We start from the raw sequence: 27,355 nt of genomic DNA on the forward strand, positions 1-27,355 counted from the left end.
AGTTTTGTGTAAAGATGTATTTACAGGAGATTGATAGAGAGCTAATGAATATTGTTTTCAGTTTATAAATGGTAAAGTGAATAATTATGACTAGTTTGACGATTACAAATCATCTTTACAAGGACACTATCACATGTTTTTAAGACCTCCACATCCTTCTTATTATCTCTTCTTTCATTGAAAGGGTAAATGAACATGTGGATAAAGGTGAGCTAGTTGATACTGTATATTTGGATTTTCAAAAGGAATTTGACAAAGTACTTCATGAAAGGCTTCTGAGGAAATTTAAAAGTCATGGGATATAAGGTAATATCCCATTATGGATTAAGAACTGGTTGCAAGATAGAAAATAGAATAGGTTTAAAGGGTCAATATTCTCAATGGAGAAGAATAAAGTGGGGTTTCCCAGGGGTCTGTTCTTGGACCGTTCCCTTTTAATATATATATGAATTATCTAGAGATGGGACTAACTAGTGAGATAATTAAATTTGCTGATGACAAAGTTGTTCAAAGTTGCTAAATTTCAAGAGGATTGTGAAAAATCAGAGGTCCTTGTGAGACCGGGTATGAAAATGGCAAATCATATTTAATGTGAGCAAGTGTAAAGGAATGGAAAGCAAAGATGAAAATAATGCCTTTGTATCACTTTATTTTACGGCACACCTCAAATACTATATGCAATTCTGGTCACCATATCTCAAAAAAGATATAGCAGAATTAGAAAAGGTACAGAGAAGGGCAACAAAAATGATAAAAGGGATGAGGCGACATCCCTATAAATGAAAGGCTAAAGCAACTAGGGCTCTTCAGCTTGGAGAAGAGACAGCTCAGTACAATACTGAGTGGAATGGAAAGGGTAGATGAGAATCGCTTGTTTACTGTTTCCAAATGTACTAGGACTAGGGGGGCATGTGATAAAGCTATTATGTAGTAGATTTAAAACAAACCAGGGAAAATATTTCTTTACTCAACCTGTAATTAAACTCTGGAATTTGTTGCTGGAGAATTTGGTGAAATCAGTTAGCTTAGCATAAAATCTGTTTTACTCCTCGAGATCTTGCCAGGTACCTGTGACCTGGGTTAGCCACTGTTGGAAACAGGATACTGGCCTTGATGGACCTTCAGTCTGTCCCAGTATGGCAATTCTTATGTTCTTTTTAAAGCTTCTTATCCAAATAATTTTTTACAGTACCTTGCTGTGGTCTCTATTCCTGATCCAGCTAATGTGCATTAAAATCCAGTGAATGACTGAAACCTTCCCAGCATCTCTGGAAACAAGATTTCCAAAGCTTACCTATCAATACTAATTCAATTTTGGATGTCTTTGAAAAGACTAATTAAATGTTTTGTTGGTGCTGGTGATGTATTAAAATCTTGACCATTATTTGACCCATTGTTCTTAAATTGCCTATGTTAATACAAATAAAACCAAAAGTAAAAGCCAATTTAATGGTCAGAGAATAACGACCCCTTTGTATCACTTAACAAGCAGTTTACCCATCGTCCTATTTGTGAGAACCGCATTAACTTATACAATATGTACTTTTCAAGTTTCATGAAGACAGGCTCCTTCATTAGTATGGTACATATATATTTTATTGTATTATCTTTTCCATTTATTTGGACTTATTTTGTGTTTCTTTAGTCTCTTCTGGCCTAATAATTGCAAAGAAAACAGCCGTCCAGTACTTGTCAACTGAATTTTAATGCCAAAAAATGTAAGGTAATGCACCCTGGTAACGGAAATCCACGCAGAACGTACACCCTGAATGGTGAAAACCTAACAAGAACTGCAGCAGAACGGGACTAGGGAACAATCATCCGGGATGATATAAAAGTTGCCAATCAGGTGGAGAAAGCATCAGCAAAGGCTAGACAAATGCTGGGATGCATTAGAAAAAGCTTTATCAGCCAAAAGCCTGGTTATACTACCATTATACAGATCCATGGTGAGACCTCACCTGGAGTACTGTGTTCAGTTTTGGAGGCCACATTATCAAAAGGATGTGAAGAGAATGGAGTCGATTCAGCAAATGGCCACTAGGATGGTTTCAGGACTCAAGGATCTCCCATATGAAGAATGTCTGAACAGGCTGCGTTTATATTCTCTCGAAGAGCGCAAAGGGGGGACATGATAGAAACATTCAAATACGTCACGGGCCACATTGAGGTGGAGGAAGAAATCTTTTATTCTACGGGTCCCACGGCGACAAGAGGGCACCCGCTAAAACTCAGGGGGGGAAGATTTCATGGGGACACCAGGAAATACTTCTTCACCGACAGGGTAATTGATCTATGGAATGGTCTTCCACGTCAGGTAGTTGAGGCCAGTACCACGCTCGACTTCAAAGGACGATGGGACCGTCAGGAGGGGTCGCTCCAGATGAATGCTTAAAAGATGGATTCTCGAGGAGGGAGGGTTCTTGAGTGGGCAGACTTGTTGGGCCGTCGGCCCTTTTCTGCCGTCATACTCTAAGTTTCTATGTTTCTATGTCCATAAAAAATTAGTTCTAAAATCACAAATTTATCCCAACACTTACCCCCTCCCCTCCCTTTCTACAAAACCATAGCATGATTGTTAGTGCCGGCTGCGGTGGTAACACCTCCAGTGCTCATAGAATTCCTATGAGCGTCATGGCCAGCGCCAAAAACCACATTACAGTTTTGTAAAAGGAGGGAGTTATTTTCCATAAGATAGAAACCTGGAGAAATTTTCCAAGGAAAAAATACCTGGAGTTAGACTATAATCTGTACTGGGAATTTCATGACCATAAATCATGTTCTCTAAGGAGCAATATCAGACATATATTTACCCAGAAATAGAGGAGGCAGGGAATTATAGCAAATAAAACTAAACTATAGAAGAATAAAAACACAATCTGAATGATTGTATCCAGAAAGTAAAAAAAGTACTGCTTATGGTCTCCTGAAGACAATAAGAATTAAAGTTAACTAGAAGAAAGAAGCATTTTAAAGCTGGTTTAACATCTGGAAAAATGAACCACTCTATGGTTAGTATTTTCATTATAGTGAAGGAAAAGCAGATCAGAATTTGACATGCCAGCGTTTGAAATCTGGAACACTTAAAAAACAGAAACTGAGGGAGCAATCATAGCAACTCAATACTGGCTCTGCCAACAAATGCCAGCAAAGCAAATATCAAACATATTTTGGAAAACAAATGCTGGTTATGTAAAAACAAGAATCAGACTGGTTTAGTTGTCAGACTGATGAACTGGACATCTAAATGGCAGCTGAAATTTAACAGACAAGTATAGAATGATGCATATGGTGGCTCTAAATATGCAATGCTAGGTTCTATGCTAGGAGTTGGATGGATGGCTTATGCCATCGAGTCAGCCACTGACACATGGCAACATGCACAGTGAGAAACCCACTCTGTGAGTTTCATGAAAGAGTACAGGAATGGTTTGCCATTGCTTTCTCCTTCTCAGGGTGGCTCTACTATGTCACTGCTGTCCAGCATAGAACCCCTCAGCCTATAGCACCTGGTATTTCCAGGTGGTCTCTCATCCAGATACTAACCAGGCCTCACCCTGCTTAGCTTCTGATAGTAAGAGCAGGCCTACCCAGCGCAGCCTGGCCAAAGGTGTACTAGGAGTTTCTACTCAGTAAATGGATCTTGGAGTCACTATGTGCAATGCTTTCAACTCTTCATCTTAGGTTATACCAGCGTCTAAAAAGGAATTTGATTTTAGGAATTAAGAACATAAGAATTGCCGCTGCTGGGTCAGACCAGTGGTCCATAGTGCCAGCAGTATGCTCCTGCGGTGGCCCCCAGGTCAAAGACCAGTGCCCTAACCGAGACCAGCCCTACCTGCATACGCTCCGGTTCAGAAGGAACTTGTCTAACTTTGTCTTGAATCCCTGGAGGGTGTTTTCTCCTATAACAGCCTCCGGAAGTGCATTCCAGTTTTCCACCACTCTGGGTGAAGAAGAACTTCCTTGCTTTTGTACGGAATCTATCCCCTTTTAACTTTAGAGAGTGCCCTCTCGTTCTCCCTACCTTGGAGAGGGTGAACAACCTGTCTTTATCTACTAAGTCTATTCTCTTCACTATCTTGAATGTTTCTATCATGTCCCCTCTCAGTCTCCTCTTTTCAAGGGAGAAGAGGCCCAGTTTCTCTATCTCTCACTGTATGGCAACTCCTCCATCCCATTAACCATTTTAGTTGCTCTTCTCTGGACCCTTTCGAGTAGTACCGTGTCCTTCTTCCTCCAGTGCTGGACACAGTACTCCAGGTGAGGGCGTACCATGGCCCGGTACAGTGTCATGATAACCTTCTCCGATCTGTTCGTGATCCCTTTCTTAAATCATTCCTAGCATTCTGTTCACCCTTTTCGACACTGCCGCATATTGCGCGGATGGCTTCATTGACTTGTCGATCAGTACTCCCAAGTCTCTTTCTTGGGGGGTCTCTCCAAGTGCCGCCTCGGACATCTTGTATTCGTGTATAAGATATTTGTTACTGACATGCATCACCTTACACTTATCCACGTTGAACCTCATTTGCCATGTCATGGCCCATTTCTTGAGCGAGTTTATGTCACGTTGCAGATCTTTGCAATCTTCACTACTCTGAATAACTTTGTATCGTCCGCAAATTTAATCACCTCACTCGTTGTACCAATTTCCATATCGTTTATAAATATGTTGAAGAGCATGGGTCCAAGCACCAAACCCTGCGGCACTCCACTCGTGATGCTTTTTCAGTCTGAGTATTGTCCATTTACCCCCACTCTCCGTTTCCTATGCTCCAGCCAGTTTTTAATCCACAATTCCATGGCTCGCAATTTTTTGAAGTAGTCATTCATGCGGAACCTTGTGAAACGCCTTCTGAAAATTCAGATATACAACATCTACCGGGTCATCCTTGTCTATCCGCCTGTTTACTCCCTCAAAGAAGTGCAGCAAATTCATCAAGCAAGATCTTCCTTTGCTGAAGCCATGTTGGCTGGTCCTCATCAGATCGTGTTCGTCAAGGTGATCAATGATACGGTCCTTTATCAGCGCCTCTACCATCTTTCCCAGAACCGAGGTCAGACTCACCGGTCTGTAGTTTCCCAGATCACCCCTCGAACCTTTCTTGAAGATTGGCGTAACATCCGCTACCTTCCAGTCTTCCAGAATCCTTCCCAATTTAATCGAGATTGACTAATAGTTGAAGCAGTTCATCTATAGCCCCTTTCAGTTCCTTGATTACCCTCAAATACATTGTTAAACTGAACTCAAAATATTGTGTTACATTCCTGGTCACCATCTCCCTCATTCTGTAACAAGTCACTTCAAATTTACACACCAATTCTATGCATAAATTTATAAAATGCTCCTATCCATGCAACTGTGCACTTATTTGTAGAAATGGCAGCAATGTGACAAATCACTATTCTGTAATTACACGATCAAATTGCAAAACGTGTAACTTGGGAGGGGGACTGAGAGAAGAAGAGATCTGGTAGACTTTAGACAGACCTGACATTTATGTTGACAGATTATGGTATACTGTTTGTTGTGCTTGTTAATGTCACATTTAGGCATGAACATTGATGTGAGCCATTGACCAGTCAAAAATGTTCACTTGAGTGTATAAATGCCCTTATAGAATAGCTATCTGCATTATTAGTTCGCTCAAATAGAGTGTTATAAAATTGTCTTCAATATTTCATAAATATATAGCATATACACTCTAACTAGAGAGCTATATCCCACACATACATTATAGAACAATAAATTGTAAACAATGTATTTTTTATTATAACTATAACTACCCTAAATCTTATCACATTTTAAAACCCTAAGCAATAAATACTTTAAAGTTTAGACATAAATAGGAGACCCAAACCCACACCAGTCCAACAATAACCCCTTCCAGTGTTTCCTCAATCAATTCTCATTATCACATGGACCAATTATTAATTTTTATGTTCTTAACCACCTCTCAGGCATGCTGATGATCAATAATCTTCCTGTAGTATAATGTCCATTCTCATCCGTAACTATTCAAATGGAGCTGTATGGTTGAAGTCCAGGCCAATAAATATATAGCAGAAATAGGAAAGTTAAACAGGACATGGAATGACTCATTTTTATGAAGAACCACTTATAAGGTTAGGGCTCTTTAATATGGGGACAGGATACCGAGCCACTGGAATTGACTGTTTCTGTAGATTAGATTCCTTAAAAGACTCCTCAACTTTAGGAAAGCAATAAAAGCATACCTGTTCACATAACTCCCCCGCCCATGACAGATAGAAGATCCTCAGTCTGTGTCACATTATGATAATAACTTGTACAGTAACCCCTCCAAATCCGCGATTTCAGTATCCTCGGATTTTGTTATTCGCGATTTTTTTTTTTTTTTAACAAAACCCTGCATCGGACCTTCCCCAGACCTTTCCTGGTGGTCTAGGGGCGACGCAGGGCAGGATCGATCTTCGTATGCTCCTGCCCCGTGCAGAGCTGTCACCAAAATGACTGATACTGAAGGCCACAAGAGTACAGGCCTTTGGGATGCAAGAGACCTGTTGGTCCTCTTCTGTCTGTTTCTTTGGGGGGAGGTTATGCTAGGGGATTTTGCTGGCTGGGTTGGGTTGTGGGGGTGGGGTTTCATACTTCTGTTTTACCGACTACATACCTAAAATTGCTGTATTGTTGATGGTTGGCTCTTTTGGCTTTGCCCTGTTCTTGATTGTTTGTTATTTGCATTCAGAATAAAAAGATCTAAATATACAAAATGGTTGCCGTGAATTCCCATTGTGGTCGATCTTGAGACTACAATGGAAACTCACAGCAGCCATTTTGATGACAGCTCTGCACGAGGCAAGAGTGTAGGAAGATCGATCCTGCTCCGCATCGCCGCTAGATCACCAGGTAAGGTCTGGGGAAGGTCCAGGATACAGGAGGGAGGCGAGGGTGAGTCAGAGCCAGCCCTAAAAATTATCCACGATTTTTCAATATTTGCGGGCCAGCTCTGCCCCTAATCCCCGTGAATATTGAGGGTCTGCTGTATTGAAAAATCTTGCACTATAACCATTACAAATTTAACCTGTAAACTGTATACACTTCTCCCTCCATATCTGCGGTTACCGTATCTGCGGATTCACTTATTCCCGATTTTTCGGCTGCTGACTGCCTCCCCAAAATTACATCATGATTAAAGTTCCTACCCAGAAATAGCGCATTATTTCCTCTGCCAACCCAGCGCATCATCTCCTCCGACAGCCACTCTCGCCTCTCAAAGCAAAGAACTGAAGAAGACAGCACAGGAAATGCAAGTGCCGAGCGCTTTGAAAACGGATGTGTCCTTCACGCAGGCCACCACCCTGCTCCCTCTCGTTGTGACACGGAGCAGAAGCAGAGCCTGCACAAAGCCCAACCAGCAAGATCGAGAAACATCGAGAGAGAGAGCTGCTCACATACTCGGTATCCGGCACACTACCAGGTACTTTCAGCTCTAGTTATTCGCAGTTTCAGTTGCAAAAACACTGGCTGTTACAAAAAAACAACAAATAACATATAAAAAGTTATTTGTGTTTTTTTCATATTTGCAGCCATGGTCCGCTCGCCTGCATCCCCCACGAATACTGAGGGAGAAGTGTATTATGTATATTAGTTTTAGATCCCTAGTATGTGTCAAGTTAGGATAAAAACTTGAATTGAAAAACCTTGCAATGTAACTATGGCAAATAGCAACCTGTAAACTGTATATTATGGGGCTCATAATCTAAACAAAAATACATCTAAAAACCTGCCCAAGTCTTTTGATTATGCCCCTCTATGTATATTGGTATTATACAAGTATATTTGTGATGCACATGTCCCAAAACCAACATATTCCAGTTAATAAATTCAAAATAAAACACTTTTTTCTACCTTGTCTGGACATTCTGTTTTTCCATCACTGTGTCATGCTCTACTTAAAATCAACCTGGAGTCCTCTTTAGCCCCCAAAATGGAAGGTTTAGTATGCAATATATATATATTTTTCATGTGCTTTGAGTAATGTATTCACTGGTCAACAAAAAAAGTTTTTTTTTCCTACTGAGAACTTGAGAAGTGTTCATAGTTAATTTAATGATGCCGATTTCAGATCTGTAATTGAAATTCAGCTAGCACGTCAGGTTTCTGAGATACATGTTATTGAGTTTTTAAGACAGTTTGCCATATCGGCACAATATTGTGAGTATGAACTGTGTCCCACCAAACTTGTGTTAAGGAGTTTACTCTGAAAACAAACACAAAGACAATAAGGAAACATATTACAGCATATATTTACACCCTTCTTAACTCACACAAAAGTGATGTCAGCATGTTTAGAAGTGTCTGAGACACTTGCTTTTACGCTTGTACTGTACATTTGTCTCTCTTTGCAAGAACCAACAATAGTTTCCCATCATACTGGGATTGAACTTTCCCTGATATCTGCTTTCCATCACTTTGATATATATTGATGAAATATTTTCCCATGCTCATCGCTGACATCACCAAAATTGGGTGGGAAGAAGCTGAGGTGAGAATGTAAGAAGTGCATTTTAAGTGACATTCTGGCACCCATTAGTTGATATGCTGTCAGCATTAGAACATAAGAACTGCCATCTCTGGATCAGACCTTCGGTCCATCAAGTCCGGCAATCCGCACAAATGGAGGCCCAGCCAGGTATATACCTGGCATAATTTTAGTCACCCATATCCCTCTATGCCTCTCGTAAGGAGAGGTGCATCTAGTTTGCTTTTAAATCCTAGAACGGTGGATTTCACAATAACCTCCTCTGGGAGAGCATTCCAGGTGTCCATCACTCATTGCGTGAAGCAGAACTTCCTGATATTTATCCTGGACTTGTCCCCCCTTAGCTTCAGTCCATGTCCTCTTGTCCGTATCACATTGGACATTGTAAATAATTTTTTTTTCCTGCTCTATTTTGTCGATTCCTTTCAGTATTTTGAAAGTCTCGATCATATCCCCTCGCAGTCTCCTTTTCTCAAGGAAGAATAATCCCAGTCTCTTAAGTCGTTCCTCGTATTCCAAGTTCTCCATACCTTTTATTAGCTTTGTTGCTCGTCTCTGCACCCTCTCTAGCAGTTTTATATCCTTCTTTAGGTTGGGAAACCAATGTTGGACGCAGTATTCCAAGTGTGGTCTGACCATTGCTCAGCATAATTCTTTGATCAGTGATTACCAAGAAAATTCTGAACAACCAGCACAAATGCATCGCATGCTGCTGATTCAGCTGAGTTCAGCTTCTATTTGAATGCATCATCAGGATCAGTTCACAAATTTCAAGTCCAACAAAACACCTTCTTTGATTTTGGTTTCACTTTTCTCAAACCAAAAGTACTTCTTAGGTACTGAAACGCATCACCATTTCTGTCCATCGCCTTGACAAAATTTTTCAGCATATCCAGTTTTATGTGAAGTGCTGGAAGATAGATTTTCGCACAATGTACTAACAGCAGGTGCTTCACATTATATCTGCCAGGTACGGATTCATCTCATTTTGGCCATTGTTTCTGCCTGTAGTGATTGGCATCATCACGAGTGTTCCAGATCAACCAGTCGCCCAAGCAAGGATGGACCTGGACACCTTGCCTGCGGAGAAAGGCCACTACAACTACCATCACCTTGGTGAAAGTGTGGGGGTGTGGACGCAGGCCCAAATGGCAGAGCTGCAAACTGGAAATGTTGTTGCAGAATAAGGAAATGGAGAAACCTGCAATGCTCCAGGTACATTGGATATATCAGCTAAGACAGCAGCCAAGACGAAACATCCAAATCGGACCAGCTGGTTCTTCATCTCAAGGTGAGCGTGAAGTAAGGTCTGATTTGCATGTTTCATCTTGGCTGCTGTCTTAGCTGATATATACAGGAAGGTATGGGAGCCTTTCCTGGTCAAAGCTCCTGAAGACACTATACAGCGAAACACACTCCTGTGTCAGGCTTGACTACTGATGAACTTTTATGAATGAGCTTGTCTATCAATGAACTACTATGAAAATGATACAGCTACAAGGAAATTGTGCATGAACTTTGGATGAACTATGACAAATGCCTTTGGCTGATGTTTTTAGTGGCAATTGGCAATGATTTATGTAAATGCTTTTTAATGTTATGGGGAAGGGAAGGGCTTCTAATGTGATTATATTTGGTGTTGGAAGTATTTATAATTATTTAATGAAGTTTAGAATGCAAAATTAGAAAAAATAAAAACGTAACAAATAAATTTGTATTACAATTTTAGTGGCTTCTCTGTGATTGATATAATTAATTGAAGCCAAAATCTACTAGTGATTTGTCCCACTTTTTGTCTATTGGGTTATCAATGCATATTCATTAGTGATATCCTAAAAACCCAACTGGCTGAGGGTTCCCCAGGTCAGGGTTGAGAACCACTGGACTAAAGTCTTTTCTTGCAAAAAGATCACCAGATTAGAGGATAGAGCTGCTAGAAGCCAGTTGTACAGATATGGGATAACAAGTAGACCTTGCCTGTTTAGGTGAGTTGCCACAATCACTAGATATTTGGTATACAGCCTGTGAACACAGAGAAGTCCAATAAGAATGACTTTTTATTGACTGAATGGTAAACTGAAGATATTTTCTGTAACTTGTCTTCCTTGTTCAAAGCAGAGGAGTGGGTGGGTGGGTGAGTAGAATGTTCATTTTCAACATTTTTTTCATGAGAAATAATTTGAGATGCCCGAGGTCCAAGATCCGGTGTGGTTTGCCTGACTTTTTCAGAATGAGGAAGTCATCTGGAGTAGAACCCTTGATTTCTTTTGGGATGGAACTGATTCTACTCCATTGGTTTTGAAAAGTATATTGGCTTTCTCTTGAAGAAGATGGATATGGAACTGCAATAGTTAAAGACTAGATAAGCAGCCTTCTCAGTAGAACAAAGAGAAAACATGCTGAGCAACCAGAATTTGTTATTTACTTTCTCCCATTCCTTGAAGAAGATTAAACAGCAAAATACTTAAGAACACATAATTTTAAATTGAATGCATCTAAAATGGAAGTTTTATGGAAAGGATAACATTTATCATAGCCAAAAGTGTGGTATTACCATAGTCCCAGAAATTATCTCCCCCACCCTCTTTTTTTTTTTTAACAAAACTGACCAAGAAGTTTTTAGCGCAGTTCGGCGTGCTGAATGTCCTGCACTGCTCAGATGTTCATATAGTTCCTATGAGCGTCTGAGCAACACAGAGGATTCAGCACGCCGGACAGCGCTAAAAACCGCTTGCGTGATTTTGTAATGGAGGGATGGGGGGGGTAACCTAGGAATCTAGTTCAAAACAAATATGAATGACACTGCTCGTTGCAACATTAACACATAGGGCATTTTGGCCATTACAACTGATAAGGCATGTTTGACCTTGGGTGTCACAAAATGATTTGATTAAAGTAATCCAGACCTTGATAATATTGTAACTTGATCACAGTAAACAAACTAGAGGCAAACAGGGGAGGGATGCTTTAGGAAATGTTAGTATCCTGTAATGGTGGGGCAGGAACAAAACTCCCGGGGATGGGATGAGAATGGAAACAGATCTTGCAGGGACGGGGACAAATATGTTCCCCTGTCATTCTCTACTAAATGCTGCACATCCTATTTTATACCTAAGAGCAATAAGGTGAGCAGTGCACTAAGCTTTAGTAAAAGGATCCCTAAGTGCTGCTTTCTGCCTCTCCCACTCTAATAAAGTCTTGCCTCACCTTCTGAGATGCTTACTGCTAGTGTGAATTTGAGCTGCATTAGGACTAAACTCCTAACTCTTGCAAAATTGTGAGAACAGCATGGAATTCAAGCACCATGTGACTCGAACTCTATGTGGTAAAACTGAACAGCAGTTTTGAAAGCAGTACGCATAGCAAGCCTCTAGAGAGGCTGGGATGTGGATTACGGAGGAGGAAACAAAATAGTGGTTGCTGACTATAGGAAAAGCAGTAGAGGTGAGAGGAGCTGGGATAGGGAGAGTGTGTATACTGAGGGGAAGAAACGATTTTGTACCTGTGGCAATGGTTAGATGACTTGCCCAGAGTCACAAAGTGTTGTTGTGGGAATCAACCTCAGTTCCGCAGGCTGCTACACTAACTATTAGATATATGTGTGTGTGTGTGTGTATGTATGCGTGTGTATGTATGCGAGTGTATGCATGTGTGTATATGTGTATGTGTGTGTATGTGTATGTATGTGTGCATGTGTATGCATGTGTATGTATGTGTATGTATGTGTGCGTGTGTATGCGTGTGTATGTGTGTGTGTGTATGTATGTGTGTATGTATGTGTGTATGTATGTATGTGTATGTATGTATGTATGTGTATGTGTGTGTGTGTATGTATGTATGTGTATGTGTGTGTATGTATGTATGTGTGTGTAACCAGACCACTACATTCTCAGCAAGAGACACCTCCCAGGCCTCTACATCCTTGAAAAGGTGTACCTTCCTCACTTCTCTGGCTACATTTCACAAATCTAACCAAAGCCATGGGACCCAACTTTTCACAATCATTAAGGGTGCCGAACCCAACATAAATTATTTTTCCTGGTCACAAAGTTTGTTCAATATTGGGGATGTTCAAGTGCCCTACAGAGCTAGCTTCTAACCATAGGTGCCAGCTTTATGAGTGCACTGGGTGCTGAACATAAGATTAGCCATACATGATCCATGTAGCCCACTCAGTGTCCTGTTTCCACAGTGACCAATTCAAGTCAAAATTACCTGGCAGAAAACCAAATACTGTAATAGCAACATTCCATACTACTTATCCCAGGGCAATCAGTAGCTCCTCCCATGTCTGCCTCAAAATCAGATTCAAGACTTTTGTTTGTTTATTCATTTATAACCCGCTTTTTACAGAGCAGTTTACAGCAAAAACATACACAGTATTTAAAACACATATACAGGTACACACATCATACATGGTTAAAACACCAATAAATCTGTGACCAACGCTTACACCATAATAATAAACTCCGTCCCATATTTCATTTTACAGAACAAGTGTCTTTTCAATATCTTCTTAAAGATGCATAAATTTCCCTACTGTCATATATACATAGGTACCAACTTTTCCTGTGGACCCATACAACCAGGGCCGGATTAAAGGGTAGGCCAAGTAGGCACAGGCCTAGGGCCGGAAATGGTCAGGGGGGCCCGCCGCTGGAACCACCCTCCCTATTCTGCTGCTACTGCTTTTCTTAACCAGCAGCAGCGGCAACAAACCTTTAAATCAAGTGTCCTACCCGCGGCCCAGCTTGTGTTTCCTCTAACACGGCCTTTTCCCTTCCTTTCTTCTGTGCCTCCCTCCGGCACGTGCTTCGTTTCTGGCCGGCTGCCTGTTCAAAGCCACGGGTGTCAGCTCCTCTTGCGATCTGTAGCTGCATCGGAAGCGTTCCCTCTGACATCACGACCAGAAACATTCCCTCTGACGCCGGCCAGAAACTAAGCATGCGCCGGAGGGAGACCCAGAAGAAATGCTAATGCTGCAGCACAGGGAAAAGGCAGAAGGGGGAGAAATGCTGCTGCTGCAGCTGGGAGGGGGGAAAAATGCTGCTGAAGGTGGGAAGGGGAAGAAATGCTGCTGCTGCTGCTGCTGCTGCACAAGGAGGGGGGAGAAATGCTGCTGCTGCACAGGGAAGGGGGGGGAGAAATGCTGCTGCACCCAACTGGGGAGGGAGAAGGAAAAGGGAGAGGAATGAGAGATGCCAAGTCCATGGGAGGGAGGGAGGGAAAGAAAAGGAGATACCAGACTATGGATGGGAAGGGAGAGATGCCAGGGCATGGGGGGAGGGAAGGAGACGGATGCCAGACCAGGAGAAAGGAAGGAAGGAGTGAGGGAGAGAAAGGAAGGAGAGGAAATGTCAGATAATGGAGGGGGAGTTGGAAGGAGAGGAGAGGAGAGAGATGCCAGACCATGGGGTGGAGTGGGAAAGAAGGTAAGGAGAAGAGAAAGATGCCACTGCATAGGGGAGGGGGTGGAGACAGAAAAATGGAGAGGGAGTGAAGCTGAAATGAATCATGTATAAAGGTGAGAAGGGGCACAGGATAGACAGTTTATGGAAGAAGCATAGAAAGAGGGAAGATACCATATGGAACTAGGAGAGGGCGGACAGTGAATGGAAGGGGCAGAGAGAGAGGGCAGACAGTGGATGGAAGGGGCTGATGCTCCATGGAAGACAGGGAAAGGACAGATGCTGGCTAGAAAGAAGAGAGTAAAGACAAGATGATTAAAGCAGAAACGACAAAAGGTAGAAAAAATATTTTTTTGTTGCATTAGTATAAAATAGTGTTGAAGTTGTATTGATAAAACTTTTAAAACAGAAAAGAAGGTAATATTTTTACATTTTTTTACTAACTTTTAGAAACCAAAACCCCCTTTCTCAGGTCAGGACAGCAGTATACTATATTGACCTGAAGGAGGCTATGGCCTCTGAAAGTTAATTAAAAAATGGATTAGTCAAATAAAATGGCAAATTCTTATTTTCAATTTTGTTTTATTTCTATTTGTTAATTTGTAAAGTGGTGATTGTTTGTCAGTTTCTTCAAATTTACATCTGCAATATTTATATTTTGCAGAATATTAGGGGGCTATATATCATTGTTTCTGTGGTATTTCACTGTATGCAGTTTGGCTTCTTGGCGGTTCAGTTTAATCTTTATCTGTATATTTCTATTTTTAGTTTGAGATTACTTAGTCCATACTGGGTGAGGGTGTATCTGTTTCTGTGTTTATGAAAGACATGGTTTTCTGTTAGCGTTGACTAGCCTTGTTTAGCGAAATGCATCAAGCATGGTTCTTGGGAGCAACTTGAATAAACCTGATTTGATTCTCCTTATTTTCTGCTGATCTTCTTTTGTTTTATGTTAGATTCTTTGGTGGAGTGCTTGCCTTGTTGTTTCGTTACAAGTTAACATACATAGAGTGGAACATACTAGTGGAGTTACAGATTTGGTTGTTTATCCATACATATGGGTTACAGTTGGTTGACATAGAGTGAGGCAGTTGAGAGGCGTTGTAAACTTGGTTATTAATATAGACTTATACATTATTTCAGATAGTATTACTACTTTACAATATATTTGAACACGTTTATATATGTATGGAAAGGGTTCAGAGTTAAAGTCTTGGGTAAGTAGGTGGGAAAGGAAGGAAGGTTTGTTCAGAGATGTTTTGGGGTTGCATAGAAGAAAAACTGTGCATTGGTATGCTAATCTTTGTTCTGAATTTAAAAAAAGAAAGAAATATAAGTGGAAATAAAGAAGTAAATAAGAAAACAGATAAATGGGGTGGGGCATAGGAGGGGCAGGGCCAAGGGGGCCCAGTGTACTTGTGTGCCTAGGGGCCCTCAAAGAATTAATCCTGCCCTGCATACAAGAAAACATGCTTATTCTTGACACCTTCAACTTCAAGCACCTAACAGGCGGTATTTGCAAATCAGCACATAGACAGAATGAAGCTTCAGTAATGGGACATAAGGAAGAATAGTACCCATCAAACTTTCTGGTGCCTGACCATGCATACACAAATAAACCATCACCAGCAGTCTATAGGAACTTGGCCAAACCTTTTTTTTATCCCAGCTATGCTAACTGCTGTTACAAAATCCTCTGGCAACAAGTTCCAGAGCTTAATTTTTCTATGTGTGAAAAAATATTTCCTCCTATTTGTTTTAAAAGTATTTCCATGTAACTTTAATGAGTGTCCCCTGGTTTTTGTAATTTTTGAAAGAAACCCGATTCGCTTTTTACCTGTGCTACACATTCAGCCCCTCTCCCCAACCAACAGTGAGCAAACTTATTGGCTGTCCAGGAAGGATAATCTGTACTGTGCTCAGCATACACAATCATTGAAGATTCTCTCTCCACCTCCCCCCCCCCCCAAACCACTGCAGTGCACTTAAAAAAAAGATCGTAGCACCAGAATGTCTCCTGAAATAAAGTCCAATATTTTAAGCACTAGTCCACTCCTTTTAAACAAACCAGAAATTCTAACTAAGGTGTAGAGTTTTCCTTCTATCCTCAATCTGCTGAAATCCGGAAACAGAATAAAATCTACAGTGGAAGAGACCACTTGAGTTTTTGGCTCCTGTTTTGTTTTATTTTGTTGTTCTACTCCCCCATCCTCCCATCAAAGAAAATAAACCCATAATTATTTAAATACAAGAACCCCCCAATCAGCCCACCTATTCTGCAAGCTCTTAGCCCGCGCTGATAAAATAAGACTCGCTGGAGTACCAACTTTTCAAAATGAGTAGGATCACTAAATGCAGCATAACTTATACTTCCTAGAGACAGTAAGAGAACTTGCTCAATACTGGGGGAGACTCAGCCCCCACTTCGCCCATAGACCTACACCTTCTTTTGCTTCCCATTCCTATTCCCTTGGCAATCCTACCCTTTTTGCTTCCGTACTGTAGCTCCACCGAACTTCCCAGATAGGCAGTCTCATTTCAACCAATTGAAAATGCTTCCTTGTCTGACATCACAGCCCTTCGATTTTTATCCCACAGTGTTTCATAGACAGATGACAAGGTTGGGTAAGTGGGCGACCGGCGCTTTGGAGATGACGTAAAAAACCAGTTGATCAATCAGATTGAGATGATGTCGTCATTTCCGGGCGCGCCGCAGGAATGGTGATGTGGCTGTAAGCAGTTCAGAATGGTGAGCAAGCCTATAAGTTTATTAGCTCTGTGGGGCTGAAGAACATTGTACAGTGGTCGTGGAATGGTGATGGATAGGAGCTAGTTAGGATCACCGTGTAGTCTTTCGAAAATCTGGGGATTGTGGTTTGCAGTTGGAAGAACGTTTGAAGAAGTTTCTCCTTTCTGAAATCAGGGGAATTGAGAGGGTGGTTTTTATTATTATTAATCCACGGAGCTACTGGCTCTTTTTTCCTTCATCTCATCTGCTACGTTCCTTTCCTGCAGCAGAAAAAAAAGTCTGTTAATGCTGATCTGATTCCTTTATTTCAGAGTAATTGGGAAACCTATGCTTTTAATATGTCACTGACCAAACTACTGTGTTTTTTTTTTGTTTTTTTTTAATTGTTAAGTTCATTGTATGACAACACTGCTTTAAAAGTAGTGACTTACTCGTATTACTTATAGAGGGTCATATGAAATAGGCAAGGCATAACTAAGATCAGATTTGATTTAAATTGCTAGTTAAGAAGCAGAATGGATTTTACTTTTATTAAATCATTAGACTGTTGGGATCCTTTACCAAAGTGTGCTAAGCACTAGCAGTTAAGGCCAGATTCTATTTATTGTACTGCAAAAATCGGTATGGAAAAATACTATGCTTAGTGCTATTTAAACCACACTTAAAGTTAGGCATGGATTATAGAATACACATAGGCCCAGATTCTCTAACTGACACTGTTGCTTGTCAGTCACACAGTGGTGCCAGTTAGAGAATCGCACCTCCAGCAAAGGTATTCATTAGAAATGTAGGCTGGAGTTTTTCAGGCCTATGTTTCTGCACCTACCTTCGACTTGAATTGCCCCTCCGTAGGTTGTTTATGGTTTTTAAAGTCACTTCTGGCATTAGCCACACCTTCAGTGGCATTAGGTACCATCCTGGTGCCTTGAAACTCAGTTTAAAAAATGTTGTTAAATGGTGTCTTGGGCACCTACCAGCACCGTTTAGAGCAGTGATTCCCAACCCTGTCCTGGAGGAACACCAGGCCAATCGGGTTTTCAGGCTAGCCCTAATGAATATGCATGAGAGAGATTTGCATATGATGGAAGTGATAGGCATGCAAATTTGCTTCATGCATATTCATTAGGGCTAGCCTGAAAACCCAATTGGCCTGGTGTTCCTCCAGGACAGGGTTGGGAACCACTGGTTTAGAGAATCCGGCCCATAGTGGCTGGTCCTGTGACTAAAATTTAGGCGTGACCATTTTACACCAAAACCTGGTGTATATGCCTGTGATTAAATTCTGTGCAGATAAGGTGTATTCTATAGCGGTACGTGACCATGCCTCCTTTCAGATCTGCACATTAGAATTTATATGTAGTAACATTGTGCTGGTTCTTGTGAAGATCATATATCGACATTTCTGAACCTATATTTGGACTGCCATAGTTTTCATTGTTGGGTTACAGTGAGAAGAAGAACTTCGTATTGTTTTGTTATGGCATATGAGGAAGACATGTCTGTGAGAGTACGCTAGAAATTGAGTTTTGGGGGTAAAACTTGGAAAGAGCAGTAATGAAACTCTTGAAATGTTATGGCAAGCATACAGTGGTGAAACAGTTAGCCGTGCTGCAGTATTTTGATGATGAAAGCACTTCAAACAGGGTAACATGCGAGTGACTGACGAAGGGAGGCCATCCACTGCGGTTACAGATGCCAGCATTGCCAAAGTTGTAGAGTTGTAGCAAATGGACAGAATGCTAACTTTATGCAAACTTTCTGCTTCACTTGGCATCTCATTTGAACGAGTTCAAAATATAGTGGCAGAGAAATTGAAAATGTGTTGCGTGTGTGCCCAGAAAATGTTGCGTGTGTACCCAGCAACAAAAAAGGAAGGAGGGGTCCAACCTTATCTGCAGAAAAAAACCAACCAGGAACAAACAAAACCCAACTGCAGATGTGTACAAGATGCAGGCAGAATTTATTGTGACAAATATAAATTTATAAAAACCTTTTTCCCAAACAAGGGACCCGACACGGTCCGTGTTTCGGACAAACCTTCGTTGGGGGTCCAATATGCAAAAAGGTTTGAAAAATATGCCACAAAAAATATGGAATAAAAAATCATAAACCAAAAGGTCCAATGTAAAAAGTGTGTACCCAGAAATCTCACAGGAGAGCAGATGCATTGACGAGATGAAGTGTGCAAGAACACTGTTTGAATGTGAGAGACGATTCCTGATTTCCTGACATTGATTGTGACGTGTGATGAACTATGGATTCATTATCATGACCCAAGTATAGCATGCTTCTGCTGTTCTTTGATGCACACGGTATGCTCCTACAACACTAGGTTTCCCGTGGACAGATAGTTAATGTTGGCTACTATGCAAGCATCCTGAAAACTCTTTTGTGTGAAGCAATAAAGAAGAAAAGACCACATTTGCTGAAGAAACAGTGATTTTTGCTCCAAGACAATGCCCGGCCGCATGTTGCTGCAGTTGTGTTGACAGCACTGACTGAAATTAATGGGACACCACTGGAACACCCTCCATATAACCTAGATTTAGTGCCCTTTGATTTCTGGGCATTCTCAACCCTGAAAAATCAACTCCGTGGAAAGAAGTTCTCGTCGGATGATGAAGTGAAAAATGCCACAGCTGCAGCACTAAAAGTGATATCAAAGCAGTCTACTGCATGTCTGAATTGTTTTTGAAATGCTGAAAAAAATGTACTGAATGTGAAGGATGCTGCTTTGAAAAAGAAAAATGTATAGATTCTGTGGAGTCATCTTATTCTGAATTTAAAAAAACAAACATTTCATTACTTTTCAATCAACCCTTGTAGAAAGTCGTGTGTATAAAAGCAGATAATTGTTTGTTAGTGGCAAATTATCAGCAACAATTGTCTCATTACACAAGTTGCATAGGCAATTTTGACCATGTGGCCAAATTTGTGCTCACAACTTTAGTTGCTATATTTAAAATCTGGGGGTTAGCATGTGAATTAGAAGGCACTGTTAGCACATGAGCATGGTTTATTGTTACTGTGCTTGCATAAGTGCATGCTCTAATTAATGTGTTTTCCAGAGAAAGGAAAATGGTAAAACCAGAGGACATAATTTGAGATTGAGGGGTGGTAGATTCAGGGGCAATGTTAGGAAATTCTACTTTACGGAGAGGGTGGTGGATGCCTGGAATGCGCTCCCGAGAGAGGTGGTGGAGAGTAAAACTGTGACTGAGTTCAAAGAAGCGTGGGATGAACACAGAAGATTTAGAATCAGAAAATAATATTAAATATTGAACTAGGCCAGTTACTGGGCAGACTTGCACGGTCTGTGTCTGTGTATGGCCGTTTGGTGGAGGATGGGCAGGGGAGGGCTTCAATGGCTGGGAGGGTGTAGATGGGCTGGAGTAAGTCTTAACAGAGATTTTGGCAGTTGGAACCCAAGCATAGTACCGGGTAAAGCTTTGGATTCTTGCCCAGAAATAGCTAAGAAAAAAAAAAAAAAATTTAAATTGAATCAGGTTGGGCAGACTGGATGGACCATTCGGGTCTTTATCTGCCGTCATCTACTATGTTACTATGACTATATAGTCTTATAATATGGGGAATGGGTTTGGACTGTATATTGTAGTTAGAGCTTAGGGTACTTTATTTCAATTTTAGGTTACTGTATTTAGGACGCTTTCTTGAATTAAGACACAGTCTCTGTCTCCGCCATCTCTTCAGGAGACTGTTCCACACATCTTCCACCCTTTCTGTATTTCCTTAATTACTCCTGAGCCTATCATCTCTTAACTTCATCCTATGCTCTCTCATTCCAGAGGTTCCTTTCCAACGAAGGAGACTCGACTTGTGCATTTACGCCACGTAGGTATTTAAACATCTCTATCATATCTCCCTCCTCCAAAGTATACATATTGAGATCTTTAAGTCTGTCCCCATACGCCTTATGATGAAGACCACGCACCATTTTAGTAGCCTTCCTCTGGACCGACTCCATCCTTTATATCTTTTTGAAAGTGTGGTATCTAGAATTGTACACAATATTCTAAATGAGGTCTCACCAGAGTCTTATACAGGGACATCAATACCTCTTTTTTTCCTACTGGCCATACCTCTTCCTATACACCCTAGCATCCTTCTAGCATTCACCGTCACCTTTTCAACCTTTCTGTCAAGGTAGAGAGAACAAGAGGGCAGTCTCTAAAGTTAAAAGGGGATAGATTCCGTACAAACGTAAAGAAGTTCTTCACCCAGAGAGTGGTAGAAAACTGGAACGCTCTTCTAGAGGCTGTTATAGGGGAAAACACCCTCCAGGGATTCAAGACAAAGTTAGACAAGTTTCTGCTGAACCGGAACACACGCAGGTAGAGCTGGTCTCAGGGCACTGGTTTTTGACCTGGGGGCTGCCGCAGGAACGAACTGCTGGGCAGGATGGACCACTGGTCTGACCCAGCAGCGGCAATTCTTATGTACTTATCACATATAATTACTCCCAAATCCTGCTCTTTTATCGTGCACATAAGTTCTTCACCCTCTAAACTGTACAATTTAGAGGTCTGCACGGGAAGGGGGTTATTACATTACATTACATTAGTGATTTCTATTCCGCCATTACCTTGCGATTCAAGGCGGATTACATCCAAACTAAAACAAAATTACATTCAAAATTTGAAGGAATAGAATAAGCGATGACATAGAATTTTTAAGGTAATATACGTTGGGTAAAGAGTTACCAAAGGGAAGTGGAGGTCTTTAGGAGATAAGAATAGGGTGAAATTATGGGTTTTAGATAACGTTTGGTAGATAAAAGAGTATTAGAGAGATCTAAGGGTAAATAGAGTGTTGGATATTGGGTTGGAATTGGTTGTGCTGGATAGTTTTTATGTGTTTTTTGAAGAGTATGGTTTTAATATCTCTCCTGAAGGCTTTGTAGTCTGTAGTCCAAGATAACAGAGTGGTGATTTGTCTGTCCAGTTTAGCTGCTTTGGAGGCTATTAGGTTATCATAAAGTTTTTTTCGTTTGACATCTTTGGATGATGGGTGAGTGAATAGTGAGTGGGATCTTCTGTGTATGGTTGAGGAGGATTGATTTAGTCGGTTATTCCAGTAGGTTGGACTTTCTCCGTTGAGAGCCTTGTAAAGTAAGCAGTAGAATTTGAAGTGCACTCTCACTTCTATTGGAAGCCAGTGCAAGTCATGGTATGCCTCTGTGATATGGTCATATTTTTTTAGGAAATAGACAAGTCTCAGGGCTGTGTGTGGCGCAGTGGTTAAAGCTACAGCCTCAGCACCCTGAGGTTGGGGGTTCAAACCCACGCTGCTCCTTGTGACCCTGGGCAAGTCACTTAATCCCCCCATTGCCCCAGGTACATTAGATAGATTGTGAGCCTGCCGGGACAGATAGGGAAAAATGCTTGAGTACCTGAATAAATTAATGTAAACCGTTCTGAGCTCCCTTGGGAGAACGGTATAGAAAATTGAATAAATTAAAAAAAAAAAAAAATATTCTGTATTGTCTGCAATTGGTTATGAGAATTCTGCGGGGATCTCCCCCTCCCCCCCGGCTTACGGGACTCCTGTAGGGATTCCCCCCCCCCCCCCCCAGGCTCACAAGACTCCCATGAGGATAGAACCGGGGTTCCTGAGATCTGGAAAGAGAATTAGTAGAAGATAGACAAAAGCAGAAACTGGGACCAAGATGATGGAAAAACAAAATGTCCTACCAGCTACAGCAAGGGAAATGTTCATTTTGAGGGGGGCTAAGCTCAAAGTGGGAGACCCAGCCCCTTTTAATGGTTATGCCACCAATTGTGGTTAGTACAAAATGAAGTACTTGCTGAGTTTGTTTTGGGGTTTCTAGTTCAGATTTGACACATTTTTCTTATGCAAACATTGCCTTGAAAAGTGCCTTTCTACTTTAAATGATTTTGATGCTGTATTAGTTTGATTCTTTATATTACCAAAAAATCCATCTGTTTTATTTATTTTAACAAGAAATGGTCGACCCTACAGTCATATGACCTAATCTCTATTCTAATTCTTTCCGGTGATGTATGCATCTCTTATTTCTGTTCATTGTTATTTGTTTATATTTTATTGTTGGTTTAAATAAACTAAGACTTAAAAAAAAAATCAAAACTGTCTGAAGTAATTGCTGCTTTTTATGCGGATAGGTAACTTTTAAGGCACGTGGGGATTCCTCGTGGGGATGGAGGAGATTCCTCGGGATGGGCGGGGATGGAGGGGATTCTGGCGGGGATGAGCGGGAACAGGTGGGATACTGGTGGGGACGGATGGAATTTCTGTCCTCTTGCAACTCTGGTACAGTTCCCTCGGGTTTTTTCAGCCCAAATGCATGACTTTGCATTTCTTAGCTTTAAATTTTAGCCAAATTTCAGACCATTCTTCAAGCTTTTGCTTGGTGTTTCTTCATATTATTCATACCATCCAGGATGTCTACTCTATTGCAGATTTTGGTATCATCTGCAGAGGCAAATCTTATCTGACAGCCCTTCAGCGATATTGCTTATAAAAATGTTAAAAAGAGCAGGCCGAAGAATAGAACTTTGAGGCACACCGCTGGTAACATCCCTTTCCTCAGAGCTATCCCCATTGACCACTACCCTCTGTTGCCTTCCACTCAACCAGTTCCTGGGGCCCATTCTAAGGGCACTCAGTTTATTTATTAGACGTCTGTGTGGAAGGCTTTGCTAAAATCTAAATACACCACATCTGATCAATTTCTTTGACTGAGTGACCAGAGAATTGGATAGAGGATGTGCGCTAGATGTGCTGTATTTAGATTTTAGCAAAGCCTTTGACAGTGTTCCACACAGATGTCTAATAAATAAACTCAGTGCCCTTGGGATGGGCCCCAAAGTGACGGGCTGGGTCAGGAACTGATTGAGTGGAAGGCGACAGTTGGTAGTGATCAATGGAGATCCCTCTGAGGGAAAGGGATGTTATCAGTGGTGTGCCTCAAGGTTCTGCTCTTGGGCCTGTTCTTTTTAACATTTTTATAAGTGATATTGCTGATGGGTTGTCGGGTAAGATTTGCCTCTTTGCGGATGATACCGAAATCTGCATTAGAGTAGATATGCCGGATGGTGTGAATAATATGAAGAAAGACCTGGCGAAGATTGAAGAATGTTCTGGAATTTGGCAGCTAAAATTTAATGCTAAGAAATGCATTTGGGTAGCAAAAACCAGAGGGAACGGTTCAGTTTAGGGGGTGAAGAACTTATTTGCACGATGGAAGAGTGGGACTTGGGTGTGATTGTATGTGATGAAATTAAGGTGGCCAAACAGGTTGAAAAGATGATGGTGAAAGCTAAACGGAGAGGTATGGCCAGTAGGAAAAAGGAGGCATTGATGTCTCTGTATAAGACTCTGATGAGACCTCATTTAGAATATTGTGTACAATTCTGGAAGCCGCACCTTCAAAAAGATATAAAAAGGATGGAGTCGGTCCAGAGGAAGGCTACTAAAATGGTGTGTGGTCTTCGTGATAAGGCATATGAAGACAGACTTAAAGATCTCAATCTGTATATTTGGAGGAAAGGCGGGAGAGGGGAGATATGATAGAGATGTTTAAATACCTACGTAATATAAATGCGCATGAGTCGAGTCTCTTTCATTTGAAAGGAAACTCTGCAATGAGAGGGCACAGGATGAAGTTAAGCGGTGATAGGCTCCAGAGTAATCTGAGGAAATACTTTTTTACGGAAAGGTGATAGATGCGTGTAACAGTCTCCCGGAAGAGGTGGTGGAAACAGAGACTGTGTCTGAATTCAAGAGGGCCTGGGATAGGCACATGGGATCTCTCAGAGAGAGAAAGAGATAATGGTTACTGCGGATGTGCCATTTGGCTTTTATCTGTCATCATGTTTCTATTGTAATCCACTGAATTCCAGAAACTTCACCGTTCTCTGTTTTAAACATGTTTCATTAATTTCCTTACCATAGAAGTCAGACTTACCAGCCTGTAATTCCTTACTTCTTCCTTACTTCCACTTTTGTGGCAAGGGACCACATCTGTCCTTCTCCAGTCCTCCGGTACCACTCCTGACTCTGGAGAAGCATTTAAAAGGTCAGTCAGTGGGACCACCAGAACTATCCCACATTTGTAAAGGTTGTGCATTCAGTCTCTCAGTAGGTACATATCACCCTTCTCTCACGTACTTACTATTTATGTAAGATACTTTGTCCGTTCATGATTTACACGCACAACACATATAGTGTCTAATCTCAAGGGGACTCTCAAATGTCCTCATCTTGCATGTACGCATGTAAACCAGCTTTTCACTTATCCACTTCTTCATCATCGCAGTGCAGTACTTCTGTCTGCACATTTTTTTTAAGATAATTTAATCTGCACACGGTTTTTTAAAAGATTTTTTTCATCTGCTCACCTCACTGGGCACCATTTATTCACCTTGTTGAACATAAAAATACTCAAATTACATTCTCTCAAAATCAGGATCCCTAAAGAAGGTGTGTTTTGCTGAAACACGGCACGTGTTGGGTCCTCCATGAAAAATGTGGACATTGTATTTTTAAAGGATTAACTGAATAAAAAAAGTGTCAAGAACATTGCATCTCCACAGTTTCGTTTGGGCTCTTGGATGTACACCATCCAGCTCCATTGCTTTGTCTTCCTTTAATTTAGCTAGCTCCTCAAGAACACAACCCTCTAAAAATCGATCAGAGTCTACCATTCCTCCATCCCTATTCATGTTTGTCTTCTGCACTCCCACTCCCACTCTTCAGCCATGAACACAGAACAGAAATATGTGTTAAGCAATTCAGCCTTTTCTTTATCGGCTTCTACATATTTCTCCCCTTTACCTTTGAGTCTCACAATGCCATTTTTGCACTTTTTCCTATCACTGTATATCTTAAAAAATGTCTTGTCTCCCTGTTTTATCATGTCAGCTATTTTTTTCTTCCATTTGCATCTTTGCTTTCCTGACTACTCAACCAGCTCTCTTAACTTTTCAGATATTTTTTGCCTATCTTAAAACTTCTAAATTTTTTAAAAGTATCTTTCCAATATAAATTGTGGTCAGCTTCCTAAAACAAAAAGGAATTTCACAAAACGTAGATTCTTAGACCTAGAAATATTCTCAAAGTATTCCAATTTTTTATGATTTATAATATTATTTTGTAATAGCACATCCCAATTCTTCAATATTAGATAACCTTGGTTCTGTTTCTTCTCATTTTCAGTCAATTTTTAAGAGAGAAAGCGGACATTTTCAGAAGTCTTATACAATTGAGGTCTGACCCTGAAGCTTTTCTAATGGAGAGCTTTTCAAGTTTTTAACAGCTAGCCATAGTGTTTCTAGTGTAAATATTTGCAGTTTATCAAAAAGCACTTCTGGAGACTCTTCCTTTTGTGAAGACAGATAACTTCTTCCCTGGGGTTCAATAGTTGGCTCTACAGCATTTATTTCACATGTAGATTCTAAAGCAGTTTTCCCCATTACAGCAAAATCAGGAAATTCACCCCCATAATTCTCAGCCACACCCTGCCCTCAGCTTGCCAAAGCAGCTTAGGGAAGGAATGTTACCTTGATTCTTCCAGGCAAGAGGACCTCAAGAGCCTGAGGACATGCTGATCTTCCTCAACTGGCAAAACTACCAGCAGTTTCTGCATCAGTAATCGATTGAGCCTGCACTATGAATAACAAAACTATCAAACAGTCCAGAAGCTTGGGACTGTTGTGGAACAGTACCAGGAGGTCTGTAATGACCTTTCTTTTTCATATTAGTCCAAGAAGAAAAAAATCCCAAGCATCTTTCTGTTCAAGTTCAGTTTATTTAATATACCTCAAATTTTCAGAAAAGAAATCTTAAGCAGTTTACAATAAGCAAATTAAATAGAGGGAGAATGGGAATACAGTACACAACAGTAAGTGAGAAAAAGATAGGAAGGGAAATGGGAGAGTGAAAGTTTACATAGACATGAGTGGGAGAAAAAAGTAGGGTGGGAGAAAATAATAGGTGGCTTGGAGCTGTCGCATTTGTCAAGAATCAAATATCTTAAGAAAGTACAAGGAAAGAATCAGGTATCGGGTGAAAAATCCAGAGAAAAGTTATGTCTTTAGCTAGATTTGATGTTGTTGAGTAACTAATCAAAATGCAGGTTCCATGAAAGAGCATTCCACAATGTGGGGATGACAGAACCAAAATAGGAACTTCTAGAAAGACCTTAAAAAAGGAAGGAACCAGTAGTAGGTCCTGGTTAGCTGAGCGAAGTGATCTTTAGGGGCAATAGAAAATCAAGAGACTGGCTATATGTGATGGGAAGCATGTGTTCAGTGATGAGAAGAGGAGTAACATGATCCTGTTTCTTCCAACCATAACGAATTTTCACTTTAGTATTTTGTATCGGTTGCAATAGATGTATCTTGTATGTAGGTAGACCTATAAGGATGGAGTTACCACAGTCCAGTTTAGACAATATGAGAGAATGAAGAAAAATATGGAGGGATATCTGTAGAAGGGCACAAATAGAACAGAGTTGTCCGAGAGTGAAGAATGATGAATAAATCACTTTAGAGATATAGGAGTGAAAGGAGAGACTGTTCAGTGTAACTCCCAAGATCCTAGTTCAGTGTTTCCCAAGTTGATCCTGGATTATCATCTTGCCAGTCAGGTTTTCAAGATATCCACAATGA

General features: G+C 40.9%; 2 protein-coding genes across 3 annotated transcripts in view; one reads left to right on the forward strand and one right to left on the reverse strand.

The window, feature by feature from the left end:
• The window catches only part of XRCC4 (X-ray repair cross complementing 4), a 232,703-nt gene extending 216,144 nt beyond the window's left edge, over positions 1-16,559 (reverse strand). The window contains exon 1 of one of the 2 annotated variants that reach the window (XM_033923470.1): positions 16,420-16,559. The gene's annotated coding sequence lies outside the window, so the exon portion shown is untranslated. The other variant, XM_033923561.1, reaches the window with a different exon arrangement.
• The window catches only part of TMEM167A (transmembrane protein 167A), a 59,038-nt gene continuing 48,242 nt past the window's right edge, over positions 16,560-27,355 (forward strand). Inside the window, exon 1 of the mRNA XM_033923691.1 lies at positions 16,560-16,685. Coding sequence (XP_033779582.1) covers positions 16,683-16,685 — 3 coding nt within the window. The 5' untranslated portion in view covers positions 16,560-16,682. The remainder of the gene's footprint in view (positions 16,686-27,355) is intronic.

This window comes from Geotrypetes seraphini, chromosome 1 (assembly GCF_902459505.1).
Source record: "Geotrypetes seraphini chromosome 1, aGeoSer1.1, whole genome shotgun sequence".
NCBI classification, from domain to species: Eukaryota; Metazoa; Chordata; class Amphibia; order Gymnophiona; family Dermophiidae; genus Geotrypetes; species Geotrypetes seraphini.